At 39.9% G+C, this 15,842-nt stretch overlaps 1 protein-coding gene across 1 annotated transcript in view; it reads right to left on the minus strand.

The window, feature by feature from the left end:
- Positions 1 to 15,842, minus strand: part of gnas (GNAS complex locus) — a 157,861-nt gene that overhangs the window by 4,561 nt on the left and 137,458 nt on the right. The window contains exons 9-11 of the mRNA XM_034171724.1: positions 14,845 to 14,965; positions 4,191 to 4,321; positions 3,126 to 3,193 (exon numbers count right to left, since the gene is read on the minus strand). Coding sequence (XP_034027615.1) covers positions 3,126 to 3,193; positions 4,191 to 4,321; positions 14,845 to 14,965 — 320 coding nt within the window. The remainder of the gene's footprint in view (positions 1 to 3,125; positions 3,194 to 4,190; positions 4,322 to 14,844; positions 14,966 to 15,842) is intronic.

A 15,842-nucleotide genomic window follows, 5' to 3' on the forward strand; every position in this document is an offset into this window, starting at 1 on the left:
CATTGAAATTCATTTTGTTTTTAATGCATGAAGCAGTAGCACATTTCAAAAATAAATGTGACATATTCCAATGTGACGTATGTTTTTTTTTTCCTCTTGATGTTGCATCTTTTGACAGATGCAACAAATCTTGGTGCGACTTATAGACTGTAAAATACATATTATACGAGGGCTGTCAATAAAGTATAGGTCCTTTTTATTTTTTTCAAAAACTATATGGATTTCATTCATATGTTTTTATGTCAGACATGCTTGAACCCTCATGCGCGAGTTTTTCCACGCCTGTCGGTGACGTCATTCGCCTGTGAGCATTCCTTGTGGGAGGAGTCGTCCAGCCCCTCGTCGGAATTCCTTTGTCTGAGAAGTTGCTGAGAGACTGGCGCTTTGTTTGATCAAAATTTTTTCTAAACCTGTGAGACACATCGAAGTGGACACGGTTCGAAAAATTAAGCTGGTTTTTGGTGAAAATTTTAACGGCTGATGAGAGATTTTGAGGTGATACTGTCGCTTTTAGGACTTCCCACGGTGCGAGACGTCGCGCAGCACTCTCAGGCGCCGTTGTCAGCCTGTTTCAAGCCGAAAACTTCCACATTTCAGGCTCTATTGATCCAGGACGTCGTGAGAGAACAGAGAAGTTTCAGAAGAAGTCAGTTTCAGCATTTTATCCAGATATTCCACTGTTAAAGGAGATTTTTTTAATGAAAGACCAGCGCATATATAAGATATATTATATATAAGAAATATGCATATTTGCATATAATGATGCTGAAAAAAGGTGAAAAAGTCACCATAGACTACTGGAACAAATTTCTTAACACGCTTTCATTGTAAAGATAACTATAAAAGTGTGAAATTTCCCCTTTTTTCTGTTTTTCATACAATATGATCAAAGGACATAAGTGCCTGTAGTCTAAGAATCACCCTTAAATCTTTACTGCCTTACTGCCCAACAGGCACGAGTGTCAGGCAGGTGTGTAAATTCCAGCCAAATCTGAACCGGCAATAAGGATCTAAAGAGTCACATCCAAACACTTTGAATCATCCAGAACTGTCCGCACTGATGAAGCCCTCATCACTGACGTGCAGAAAAAGATCCCAAACTCAATCCAGGTGACAAAACCATCACCATCCTGGAAGGAACCACACTTCAAATGGTCAAAACTACTGTAATATGGTACAGTAAGCTGATTTTAAGTTTTTTTAGTCAACCTCAGTTTCAGATAACTTGCAGTCCGATTTTGTGGACTCCAACTCGCGCAAGTTAACTAGGTATATATTGTATACATACTTAAACACTTTTTTAAAATAATGTCTCCTGGCCTGCCTGCAGTACCTTTATGGTCCACTGGAGGGCTGCTGCCCACACTCTGGGAACCACTGATACAAGGTCTAAAAGCAGCTTGAGCCCCTTTCACACTAGATCTGCATAGAGTTGCACTGTGCTGCGTATCTAGTACGCAGGAATGGCTGCGTAAGTTACGCACGGGGTAATGCTTGACCAGCTTCTTGTTCTTCTGTGGTTTTGAAGCTTCACTGCCAGCAAAGTTCAGCAGAGTCCAGAGGGATGAATAAAATCTAGTAATGCACGTATGTACTGGTAAAAAAAACCTAAAGGATTTTTCGCCGGAGTGGCGTAGGGTTTCGTACAACTGTGGAGGCATGGTGTACAGTAGTGCAGTGTTGTGTAGACTTACATACAGTAGCAGAGTGTTGCATAGACTTATGTAGAGCACTGCGCCCAGTGCTGTACGCAGAAAGTTGGCAAAAAAATTAAACATTTAATTTTTTGCGTCCATTTTGTGGGCCACTTTGTATCCCTCAGCATATTGCTACGTAGCACTGCATAAACTTGGCATAGTCAGTACGCCGCATTACGCAACTCTACGCTGGCCCGGCATGAAATGAGTACACCTCGCGTGCAGCATAGCTCTAGCTAATCGAGCAATGCCTTCTATTGATAACGACCAATCAGATAACGCAATACAACGTCTACTTTGGCTGTCAGTTTGTTGACAAGATGGCAGAAGACAGGTTTGCGTCTGCTAGTGACACTGACTTAAAACGAATTTTACACGAAAAAGATGCGAAGAACACCCGCAGAAATACACAGTCAGCAGCCAAACTGTTTCACAAGTACGTCACTGAAAAGGGACATGCGCCCAACTTTGAAACTTATGACAGAAACAGCTTGACGGAGTACTTGGACGATTTTACGTGGAAGCCAGACAGGCGAATGGCGAACTTTTTAAGAAAACAAACCTGATGACTCTTCGTCACGGACGTAACAGGCATCTCCAGTCGATTGATGGGATGTCAGTTGGTGCAGTATGACAGCAATAATAAAGAGTTGAAACTTAAGATTGATTTTTCAGTTTTACTATGTTTGACAAACTCCCAATTTTCTTGTTTACCATATAATAAAGCAGCTACAGAAGGCTATCCTGACCAGGTCTGCACAGGTACACCTCATCAAAAGTCCATAATTGTATAAAGTATTAAAGTTATAGCCAATGTCAAAGTTTTTTGTTGTGTGTCAAAAACCAGGTTTTTACCCCAAAAATACGCATGGGTATAGGATAAGAACAATACATCATCCAGTAATCATCCAGACAAAAGATGCTGTCTAATATGGAATGTCTGTCCATATTTAGTGAAACTATTGTGTCTGGAAAAAATTTTTGATATAGGATCCATGACAACAACAACGACGACGACAACAGACGGCTCATTCATTACACAGACTCACACTGCATTACATGTGAGTCAATAAATAAATAAATCAGCAGACTGTTATATTTATACATTTGTCAAAATTGTCCATTTTTTTTTTTTTTGCCAACTGAAAGTGATTTAATTAGTTTTGTTTCAGCTGTAAAACCCTAAATAGCTGGTGTGTCTGCAGAGTCCACAGTGTGTTTATTCCTTACCTTTAAAATAATAAGAATAAAAAAGACAAATACACACAATCATCTGTCTCTCTATTAAACACACACACACACACACACACACACACACACACACACACACACACACACACACACACACACACACACACACACACACACACACACACACACACACACACAGCAGGTAAAACAAAATATACAGCAAGCCCCCCTACTTACTAGAAATTCATCTCGTATGAAGTATTTTGCTCTTGTAACACGTGGATGTTCTCCAGGTTCTGGTGTGGCTGCAGAAGAAGAGACAGATGTTCTCTTAAGACACAATCTTTAACAGTGTGATTAACAAATACAATGATGGAATCAAATATTACTATATCAAAAATGGTTATAGCATTTTTAAATGCATAAGAAGTAAGCACAGTAAATGTGTTTTCCAAAAAAGTAAATTAAAAATATCACAAATACTAAAACAGTTTTGGCATTTGTGAGTATTTACCCTCTGAAGAGTCAAGTTCCACATCACTCAGACACTGGTGACCTCTTGTGGCTAAAACCCAAACTACACTTGCCTTTAAAGATGCTTTTTATTTTTTTTCCTAGACGGGTCAGTGTTTTTTGAATGACATCTCATTTTTATTCCACAGGGCCAATGACATGGCTCATAACAGTTATAATCTCTGCCACATCTGCTCATAAATACCTGAATATAATACGAAAATGCTTCATCTGAAACAGACATAAAAATGTTGAAAATGTGAACATGGAGCATATGTTACGAGGCATTATCTGATGTCAGTTGTGATTTATTTGTTTTGTTTCTGCAAACAGAATAGATCTGTGCTGCATACAGTCACATCAGTGGACACAAATGTTTCACAAATGAGGCTCTGTGTTGATTTGCTGACACATAAAAATATACTAAACACTTACTGTAATTCAAAGCAATAGAATTTCCCCATGTTGAATAAACTTCAGGATTTTTATTTATTTATTTTTTTTTTAACTGGGACATATTTGGAACAGGTGGTAGAAACTGGGACATCTTGGTGTTTTCCAGACGCCTGCTTCCAGCTGGGACTGTTTGAGACAATTTAGTACATCTGGTTGTGCACCCTACTTTGTCAAGATGAGATTACCTTTAAAAATGGGAACTTGCTAGGAACTGAGGTATGTAGAGTTTGTCAAAGGAAAAACAAAAATGAAAAGAAAAGGGAAATTAAAACTGGACACTTTTCCCAAGAAGGATATACAGATTGCAGATTTGTGCATCGTGTGACTCCTCACCATCGTCGGGTGTGGTGTAGCGAGCAAATTCAGGAAAATATTCCTCAATTTTGGACTTCCCTGCCAGCACTTTCAATGCCAGCAGGTCCTGTTTATTTAGGAACAAGATGACCGAAATGGTCCGCAGCCACCTGCAGAAGACAAAACACTGATCAAAGAATTGTTTCTCTGAGCAATGATGAAATGACTGCATATGAAGCTGTGAAACAGGAAGCTATTCTGATACATTTTAGGTTGTTAAGACACGACTGGCTACACAGATGACAGTCGCATTCCTTCAATGTCTCTTCACAGCTAAACTAGTATAAATGCACACTTTTGTTTTTGTTTGTATTTTTCATGCATTGAAGCAAAACAGCTAAACTGTCTTTGATGCAATTTCTCTCAAATTTCATAAATTTGTTAGTGAGCACTTTACCTTTTGCCAAGATAATGCATCTACAAAATGCTCATTAAACAGTGTGACTATTGCCCAGATGTGCTGTGGACTGGTCACAGTGAGATGCCACAGCACTTAATCATACACATCATCACGCATCTCTTTTTATCTTTCACAACACACTGCATGTACATTCATGTAACACCTCTTGTCAATATACTTAGTAACTGATAAAACTGTATATTTGTATGATGTCTGCCGTCATTCTGATTATCTCCTCTGTCAAGCATGAGCTCTTTTTTATTTTTTGTTAAAATCCTCGTTGCGGACACCATCTCTGTCAGCATTTTTCACTATCACAGTTATTGTCGTTAGGCAAGTTTCCATTACCCTCTAAATTACACATTTTGAAGTAAGTTGAGTAAACTGAAAATATGCGTAATGGAGACACGGGTATTTTGAGAAAACGTGTTTGTTTTTCAGGAAAAAATAAGTCTTTTATAAACTCTGAGGCCCGTTTGTACCAGTGCTCATCTCCAGATTCCACGCCAGTCCGACACACATTTACAGCTGGGTGCACCCTCATGATAAATATGAATGAAACTGGCTAATTGGTTCTTGAGATATCACACTAACAAGCAAAAACGGACGGACAGTGGACATGATGAACGCTATAGCTCCTGGTGTTCCATACGGGGGGGGGGGGAATACTTTGTCCACTATTACATCTCAGATGACATTCTAAAATACATGGCACAGTACATGTGGACAAAGTAAGAGAGGGATAGCGTGTTAAACATTTAGAGCTGACATTATGGCAACACTGGATAGAACAACAAAAAGACAAAGGAAATGTCAATAGTTAGTGGAACTTACTGATCAGTCATTATGGGTTTTGCAACGATGGTTCTCATGAGATGACAAAATCCAGCAGTGGCATTCAGGCGCTCAATGGAAACACAGCCTTTTTTTGTAATCATTTTTGTGTTGACATTCAGAAAATAACTGATAAACTCTTGTAGGAAACCCAACTACTGCTAGTGTCCACTTCATATTTTTTGATTGCCACCCCTTTAATTTATGGAAAATAAAAGGGGGCAGCAAATTAAAAATTTCATATCACTATAATGGCGTCAGCCATCGGTAACTCCTACTAGTGTGACACTTACAGACAAAAGAAAACAGGCCAGATAGTGCTGAGCACACTGTGTAGCCTACCTAGAACCAGCTAACTATTTCAAACATTATTTCTCTTTACGTGCTAGTTTGTTCGTCAAACATTTGTGAAGCTGACGTCTAAGTCAAACTCTTACAAGGTACATAGCCCAATATTTAACCTCCCTACTTAGCTGACCTAATTAAACCTTACGTACCAGCCTGGGCTCTGTATTCTCAGGGTGCAGGGCTACTTTGTGTCCCTAGGGTGAATAAAAAGTCTGCGGGTCACAGAGCTTTCTCTTATCATTTGAAACTGCTGGTTAAGGCTAAGCGTAAATTTGGTAAGATTGTAATTCACGTCGGCAGTAATGACACCCGGTTACGCCAATCGGAGGTCACTAAAATTAACATTAAATCGGTGTGTAACTTTGCAAAAACAATGTCGGACTCTGTAGTTTTCTCTGGGCCCCTCCCCAATCAGACCGGGAGTGACATGTTTAGCCGCATGTTCTCCTTGAATTGCTGGCTGTCTGAGTGGTGTCCAAAAAATGAGGTGGGCTTCATAGATAATTGGCAAAGCTTCTGGGGAAAACCTGGTCTTGTTAGGAGAGACGGCATCCATCCCACTTTGGATGGAGCAGCTCTCATTTCTAGAAATCTGGCTAATTTTCTTAAATCCTCCAAACCGTGACTATCCAGGGTTGGGACCAGGAAGCAGAGTTGTAGTCTTACACACCTCTCTGCAGCTTCACTCCCCCTGCCATCCCCTCATTACCCCATCCCCGTAGAGACGGTGCCTGCTCCCAGACTACCAATAACCAGCAAAAATCTATTTAAGCATAAAAATTCAAAAAGAAAAAATAATATAGCACCTTCTACTGCACCACAGACTAAAACAGTTAAATGTGGTCTATTAAACATTAGGTCTCTCTCTTCTAAGTCCCTGTTGGTAAATGATATAATAATTGATCAACATATTGATTTATTCTGCCTAACAGAAACCTGGTTACAGCAGGATGAATATGTTAGTTTAAATGAGTCAACACCCCCGAGTCACACTAACTGTCAGAATGCTCGTAGCACGGGCCGGGGCGGTGGATTAGCAGCAATCTTCCATTCCAGCTTATTAATTAATCAAAAACCCAGACAGAGCTTTAATTCATTTGAAAGCTTGTCTCTTAGTCTTGTCCATCCAAATTGGAAGTCCCAAAAACCAGTTTTATTTGTTATTATCTATCGTCCACCTGGTCGTTACTGTGAGTTTCTCTGTGAATTTTCAGACCTTTTGTCTGACTTAGTGCTTAGCTCAGATAAGATAATTATAGTGGGCGATTTTAACATCCACACAGATGCTGAGAATGACAGCCTCAACACTGCATTTAATCTATTATTAGACTCTATTGGCTTTGCTCAAAAAGTAAATGAGTCCACCCACCACTTTAATCATATCTTAGATCTTGTTCTGACTTATGGTATGGAAATAGAAGACTTAACAGTATTCCCTGAAAACTCCCTTCTGTCTGATCATTTTTTAATAACATTTACATTTACTCTGATGGACTACCCAGCAGTAGGGAATAAGTTTCATTACACTAGAAGTCTTTCAGAAAGCGCTGTAACTAGGTTTAAGGATATGATTCCTTCTTTATGTTCTCTAATGCCATATAACAACACAGTGCAGAATAGCTACCTAAACTCTGTAAGGGAGATAGAGTATCTCGTCAATAGTTTTACATCCTCATTGAAGACAGCTTTGGATGCTGTAGCTCCTCTGAAAAAGAGAGCTTTAAATCAGAAGTGTCTGACTCCATGGTATAACTCTCAAACTCGTAGCTTAAAGCAGATAACCCGTAAGTTGGAGAGGAAATGGCGTCTCACTAATTTAGAAGATCTTCACTTAGCCTGGAAAAAGAGTCTGTTGCTCTATAAAAAAGCCCTCCGTAAAGCTAGGACATCTTTCTACTCATCACTAATTGAAGAAAATAAGAACAACCCCAGGTTTCTTTTCAGCACTGTAGCCAGGCTGACAGAGTCAGAGCTCTATTGAGCTGAGTATTCCATTAACTTTAACTAGTAATGAGTTCATGACTTTCTTTGCTAACAAAATTTTAACTATTAGAGAAAAAATTACTCATAACCATCCCAAAGACGTATCGATATCTTTGGCTGCTTTCAGTGATGCCGGTATTTGGTTAGACTCTTTCTCTCCGATTGTTCTGTCTGAGTTATTTTCATTAGTTACTTCATCCAAACCATCAACATGTTTATTAGACCCCATTCCTACCAGGCTGCTCAAGGAAGCCCTACCATTATTTAATGCTTCGATCTTAAATATGATCAATCTATCTTTGTTAGTTGGCTATGTACCACAGGCTTTTAAGGTGGCAGTAATTAAACCATTACTTAAAAAGCCATCACTTGACCCAGCTATCTTAGCTAATTATAGGCCAATCTCCAACCTTCCTTTTCTCTCAAAAATTCTTGAAAGGGTAGTTGTAAAACAGCTAACTGATCATCTGCAGAGGAATGGTCTATTTGAAGAGTTTCAGTCAGGTTTTAGAATTCATCATAGTACAGAAACAGCATTAGTGAAGGTTACAAATGATCTTCTTATGACCTCGGACAGTGGACTCATCTCTGTGCTTGTTCTGTTAGACCTCAGTGCTGCTTTTGATACTGTTGACCATAAAATTTTATTACAGAGATTAGAGCATGCCATAGGTATTAAAGGCACTGCGCTGCGGTGGTTTGAATCATATTTGTCTAATAGATTACAATTTGTTCATGTAAATGGGGAATCTTCTTCACAGACTAAAGTTAATTATGGAGTTCCACAAGGTTCTGTGCTAGGACCAATTTTATTCACTTTATATATGCTTCCCTTAGGCAGTATTATTAGACGGTATTGCTTAAATTTTCATTGTTACGCAGATGATACCCAGCTTTATCTATCCATGAAGCCAGACGACACACACCAATTAGCTAAACTGCAGGATTGTCTTACAGACATAAAGACATGGATGACCTCTAATTTCCTGCTTTTAAACTCAGATAAAACTGAAGTTATTGTACTTGGCCCCACAAATCTTAGAAACATGGTGTCTAACCAGATTCTTACTCTGGATGGCATTACCCTGACCTCTAGTAATACTGTGAGAAATCTTGGAGTCATTTTTGATCAGGATATGTCATTCAAAGCGCATATTAAACAAATATGTAGGACTGCTTTTTTGCATTTACGCAATATCTCTAAAATCAGAAAGGTCTTGTCTCAGAGTGATGCTGAAAAACTAATTCATGCATTTATTTCCTCTAGGCTGGACTATTGTAATTCATTATTATCAGGTTGTCCTAAAAGTTCCCTAAAAAGCCTTCAGTTAATTCAAAATGCTGCAGCTAGAGTGCTGACGGGGACTAGAAGGAGAGAGCATATCTCACCCATATTGGCCTCTCTTCATTGGCTTCCTGTTAATTCTAGAATAGAATTTAAAATTCTTCTTCTTACTTATAAGGTTTTGAATAATCAGGTCCCTTCTTATCTTAGGGACCTCGTAGTACCATAGCACCCCAATAGAGGGCTTCGCTCTCAGACTGCATGCTTACTTGTAGTTCCTAGGGTTTGTAAGAGTAGAATGGGAGGCAGAGCCTTCAGCTTTCAGGCTCCTCTCCTGTGGAACCAGCTCCCAATTCAGATCAGGGAGACAGACACCCTCTCTACTTTTAAGATTAGGCTTAAAACTTTCCTTTTTGCTAAAGCTTATAGTTAGGGCTGGATCAGGTGACCCTGAACCATCCCTTAGTTATGCTGCTATAGACGTAGACTGCTGGGGGGTTCCCATGATGCACTGTTTCTTTCTCTTTTTGCTCTGTATGCACCACTCTGCATTTAATCATTAGTGATCGATCTCTGCTCCCCTCCACAGCATGTCTTTTTCCTGGTTCTCTCCCTCAGCCCCAACCAGTCCCAGCAGAAGACTGCCCCTCCCTGAGCCTGGTTCTGCTGGAGGTTTCTTCCTGTTAAAAGGGAGTTTTTCCTTCCCACTGTAGCCAAGTGCTTGCTCACAGGGGGTCGTTTTGACCGTTGGGGTTTTACATCATTATTGTATGGCCTTGCCTTACAATATAAAGCGCCTTGGGGCAACTGTTTGTTGTGATTTGGCGCTATATAAAAAAAAAAATTGATTGATTGAATTGATCATGCCCCTGTTCTGTGGAATGATCTCCCTGCATCAATAAAAGTCAGATTCTGTAGAAACATTCAAGTGCAGACTTAAGACGCACTTATTCTCCCTTTCGTATGGCTAGCATACTGGCATAGTATGGAATTAATACTTCTTATCCCTTTAAATTCATATTATTAGCAACAGAACAGGTGTCTGCCTCACTTCATTTAACACTACTGTAAGTGTGATGTCGCGTTATGGTGACCCATTTTTAAGTGAAAACTGTTCATTTTGATGCAGTCACGGTAAAAGCTACAACTCCGAGAAGGCTGACGTGCACCTGCAGCCATGAGTCATAAATGCAACCTGTCAGCAACAATCCCTGCTTTTAATTTCAATCTCTGCTTTTAATTTCCAGATGAAGATTCATAAAGAATCTTTTATTTTTTACTATTTTAATTAAGTGTTCTAGTGTAAGATTTTTTTGTTTTGTTTTTTGTAAGTGTAATCAAATTAATTTTGAGGTAAAAAAAAACATTTGCAAGGATTTTCTTCAGAAAACTGCTGTGTACAAATGAGCTTTTCTGTGACACGTTGTCTTCTGTGTTTTGGCCTGATGTCTTGTTTCTACTGGACAGCACAAAGCTACGTCATAGCGCACAGTGATGAAAGTTGGACTGGGTTGAGGTTTGACCGCAGCAGCTTGACGACAAGCGGCAATGTGCAATCCCGGTGGAGCATCGCATGAGCTCAGCTTCTGACGCAAAAACACGAAGCGTCTCATTGAAAATAATGGTTTTTAGGGTGATCCGTGGTGCATCTAACGCACTCAATGCTTGCAGTGTGAAAGGCCCTTAAGTCTTTACTGAATTTGACAGCTGTCAACTGACAATTCCCAATCTGTTATAACTCTCGGTTGAAAAACATGACACTGGCAACAAACAAAGGCCCCCTGCATGTTTCTAGATATGAACGAGTTGAGCAAAAGATGAGCAAAACCTGCATGACCATGCAACACGCAAGGTATACAGATTGAGACCGTCCATTGCTAGGTTTTTAGATATGCTGTCTCTGTTCTGTATACCAGTATTATATACCGTATATACCAGGGGTCTTCAACTCCAGTCATCAAGGGCCGGTGTCCTGCACCTTTTAGATGTGTCCTTGCTCCAACACACCTGAACAAATGGCTGAATTACCTCCTCGGTATGCAGTCAAGTTCTCCAGAAGCAGCGAAACATCTAAAAGTTGCAGGACACCGACCCTCGAGGACTGGAGTTGAAGACCCTTGGTATATACATTGAACATAAATAAACCTCAACACTTTTGTTTTTGCTCCCATTTATCATGAGCTGGGGCCTACGAAGCGGGGTTAACTTACTCAGATGTAACCCAGGGTCAACCTCTTAAACCGGGGTTGACAAAACCTGGTTTTCTCAAGTGGTGTTAATCGGTACTACGACGCTGAATAAGATGTTGATTTGTTGAACCTGTGTTAACCTAAGTGGAGTATGTGCGTGTTCACATAAAAGGGGCAGGTTGCAGCACACGTCACCATTTTTCAATGATGGCGCGGTCACCTTACGTTACCAAAGAAGAATGCACGATTATTATGCGGAGCTACGAGGAATTTAAATTAACGTTAAGGGGGAAATCGAACACATCGTCTGCCAATAAAGCAAGACAGGCTTGTTGGCAACGTATTGCTGATCTGGTAAATGCGTAAGAACAATTCAATTGTTCTCCAAATCTGTTAGAGATGATTAACCTGTGGAATGTCTAATATGTGTAAAAAAAAATGACCCTCTTTCATTAATTACGGCCAGATGCAACACGATTCAGAGGTGGGCATAGGCCTACTAATAAATGTTAGGTTAATTTAATGTTTCCTAAATAGGCTACCTTGACTATATGATTGCTATTCCTAATCCTGTCAATATGTCAGATGCAATAGTAGTGCCAAACGCACCTGGCAGCAGGTGAAGATGAAATATAAAAACATCCTTCAGAACGGTAGGTTTATAAGCCCACTTCGCCTAATTAATGGACATGCATTAGACCTATTTTGATATTAGTAATTACCCGCAATTGCATAAAACCTTTCTTTGATTTGCATTGCGGATAAATGGCCAGGGAAAACGACAAATGCATCCAACAGTTTAGATAGAGCAAGTACTACCTTGCGAATCTCAGATGTTCAGCATCACCGATGGAATACATAAATTGTCCACTGGCAAAATAGGCACAAGGCACATTATCTGCTCGATCGTCGGAGCATTGATACACTGTAAAAAATGACTTGTTTTTACAGGAAAACGCTGGCAGCTGTGGTTACCGGGGAATTCCTGTAAAACATACAGCAGCACAGTAGATAACATTACAGACATAATATGTATATGGATTTACAGTGAATGAACCATGGCTGACTCATTAAAAGAACTATTAAATCTACAAACAAGAGCTCTCTTTTTTTGTACATTTAACTGCTGTATTTTTTACAGCAATTCCCTGGTAACCACAACTGCCAATGTTTTCCTGTAAAAACAAGTCTTTTTTTACAGTGTACGATGGGTGATGTTACAGACATCTGGCCCGATCAGCTGACAAAGATGACGAATTCCCTCGGCTGAGAATCAATATCTTTCATAGAGAATATCGTCCGGGTATGTCAGCGGATTCTGGCGGTCTTTAAAAACTCTCGCCCTGCAAAGAGAGCCCCTCACAATTTGTGGCCCAGTATCAAACGGATCATGCAGGTAGGCCGGCATTGTCTTCGGAGTGATTGAAGGTGGATGGACGGTACTTAAAAAGGGAGTGGTTAAGCAAAAACCTCAAGCTAATCCTGGAACATAACCTGCTCGGAGCAGGTTTGCCGCACGGCATAAGTTGCCGTGGCAGCATGCCTCGGTGGAAACCTATCCACCTTTCGTAGTACAGGTTAGCCGGGAAGTTACTCCACATGTCATCAACTTACTCCCGAAGTTACCCTGATAAGCCAGTAAACCCGCTTCGTAGTACAGGCCCCTGAACTCAAAGATCTAAAACATTTTCTACGTACACAAAAGAGCAGTATTGTTCACAAATCTGTGTTGGTGAGCAGTGTATGTACATAATGATAACTGGTGCACTGTACCAGACTGAGTACAAGTACGAGTACATATATTTGAGTACTCGTCGAAACCAAGTACCAATATGAATACTTAATGATACCAGTTTCATGATGACTTTGAGAACATGTTTTATTCATCAGTTGATTGACTGCTACCAATATCATTAGCTTTGTTTTTATTTACAAACATTTCACTTAAATCATGTAACTTCATTTTTGGACTACAAGAAATTGTGCTTTAACATTAACGTGTGTTTCTTTACAAACATGACACTGCCAGACATCTCACTTGAAATGTAACCTGTGGACTTCAACACTACAAAATATACAACACCAGGAGCAGAACAACTTTAATTATGTCTGTGAGAACAAAAGGCTTTTTTTTTTAATGTGAGGGGTAGATCTTTTCAATAAAAAGAAGCTTTTCTGCATGATCAGCTGTGAGACTGTTTTTATCTACAATGTGTGACAGAGCTAAACAACCTTTCCCTCTCCACGCTATTTAACTTTTAATTAAATATATACCAGTAACATACACAAATCCAATCCGTGAATGGTTTTTCCCCCTAAAGTGGAACTTGTAAACACTGATGAGCACGCCGTGCGCGCACACGGTGTCGCGTGGCATCTCTGCAACACATGGAGGCAAAACGGAGTAATTTTAGCATTATTTTATTTTTTCTTTGTGGATCATGGGATAATTTCATCACGTTCAGACAGAACAGCCCATTGCCTATGGTAAATGAGCTGTTAATGAGGATCAGCGATACTTTCAACTTCTGGAGCAAAAGTGGGGCTCGTAGAGGTGAACGGAGGGTTCGAATGCAGCACCACAGACATCCAATAAACGGATTACACCTGTAGCGGACCGAGCCAGTCTCAGATCGTCATGGACAGCCAGATCAGGTGCTGAAACGCACCAACCTGATGGACAATCTCCGCCGCTGAAACCCATATCTGAGTTCTGTTGGAGGAACTGGCACAAAATGCAGGTGTCATGGAGGAACTTTTTCAGCCATGTATTTTCAGATGTTGTTTTCCAAACTCAGGAGGCTTTATGTGGATTAATTTTCTTCATGATCATGTGATGATGAATTCCACTGAAATAGGCAAGACTTTATTATTTACTCTGAGTGTGAATTTACTCCGCATGAGGACCACAGCTTTCAGCCAATTAATGACAGCACTGATGGATTATTTCATCTTTTGAGTAAATTACATGAAAGCCTGTAAAAACCCATAAATTAGCCACATCATTATTTAAGCCACAGTGTTCAACAAAACGTATGAAAACATTCGTGCCTTATAGTCCGGAAATTATGGCACGTGTGTGAAAATCCCCCATTGAGAGGTCGACATCATGCTGCTGCAAAGGGTTATTGGGTCATGTAGTATTGGAGAAGTTTTATGATTACAAGTACGAGTAAATGAATACAGGATCAGGCCGATACCAGATCGGTACACCCTTAGAAAGTCTGTAGGATGCACAGCGGCTCACAAATGCATTGTGCGGTGCCTTGTTTGCACTAGTATACTGGCCAAATATGCTTTTTCCAATTTTGCAGCCCATGTGTTCAACTGGCCATACAACAACGTGGACCTGGCATGATGCTTTACAGCTGCTTAAAAAAGCTGATTTAACTTTTAAGGGAAAGCTCACACACATACTGGAGCAGCGCTGATAATGCTGATTTGGTTTACTGAAAGGTTCTCTGCTCTGAGTGTTCCTGGAACAGAGATTTGTTGGTTTGTGTGTTTTCAATTAATTCTATATTAAAAAAAAAATTTAAGGAACCCAGATGAGAGCACATTTGGAAATAATACATAGAGACAGACAGAGAGAACCTGTTATTCCAGATGTTCTTGAAGAGGTTGAGGGCCTCTTGCAGACGGTTGGTCTGATTGTCTTCTCTGATCACCATGTTGTAACTGCTACTGGCCACCACAAAGATGATGGCTGTTACATCTGAAGACCGAACACACAGCATCACAGGAAAAGATTAGAAATGAATACAGCAAACAATGCAGAGACAAACCAAAGAAACATTATTATTACAGATTATAATCCCTGAATGAGAAAGACATTAGTAAATTGCCAGTGAAATCCCTGGATTGGAAGCACACATTTCTGCCCACCAGATCCACATGGATCATTCTATTTGCAGTTTTCAGCACTTCATATAAGTTGAGCATCATCACCATCATCACGATGTGCACATGTGCAGTAGTCAAACCACAGGAAGTATGAGGTTAAGTCAAATATGTCACCCCTCTACTTTTTTGTTGTTGTTGCTTGATCCAAAAAAAACAGTTATCTTTCATGACTCATCAACAAGAGGAGTCAGTCTGATGTAACATAATTTAGTATGATTTAAGGGTTCTTGGACACAGAGTTTTTTGCCATTCAGTGATACGCAGGCTCTGCATGTCAAATTAACTGCGGTCACAAACTTCCTGTGATTGTCAGCAGTAAACTCTATGGAAGGAGGGTCTTGAAAACATGACCTGGTGTGACAACCGTTACATAAAACTGACCTTAAAAGTATGATGATAAGTTATTTTGTTGAGTTGCCTTTTTGCAAAATGCTCTGAATTTATAGAAGAGTCTGCTGGTCAGCAGCAGTGTATGTTTTGTTTGCAAGGAGTGTGTCCCTTCTTTGTGTAGACCACAATTCTCCTGAAAATGAGCAAAGAGCAAGAGGAAAACAAAATAAAAACAGAACACCCCCCGCCCCCACCCCCCAAAAGTAAGATATGGTCATATATATATGTGTGTGTGTATGTATACACACAGTAAGAAAAGCATATAATAGATTCAGGTGAACCAGTGAATTTTGTCCATT

The sequence above is a fragment of the Thalassophryne amazonica genome, chromosome 6 (assembly GCF_902500255.1).
Source record: "Thalassophryne amazonica chromosome 6, fThaAma1.1, whole genome shotgun sequence".
Classification (NCBI taxonomy): Eukaryota; Metazoa; Chordata; class Actinopteri; order Batrachoidiformes; family Batrachoididae; genus Thalassophryne; species Thalassophryne amazonica.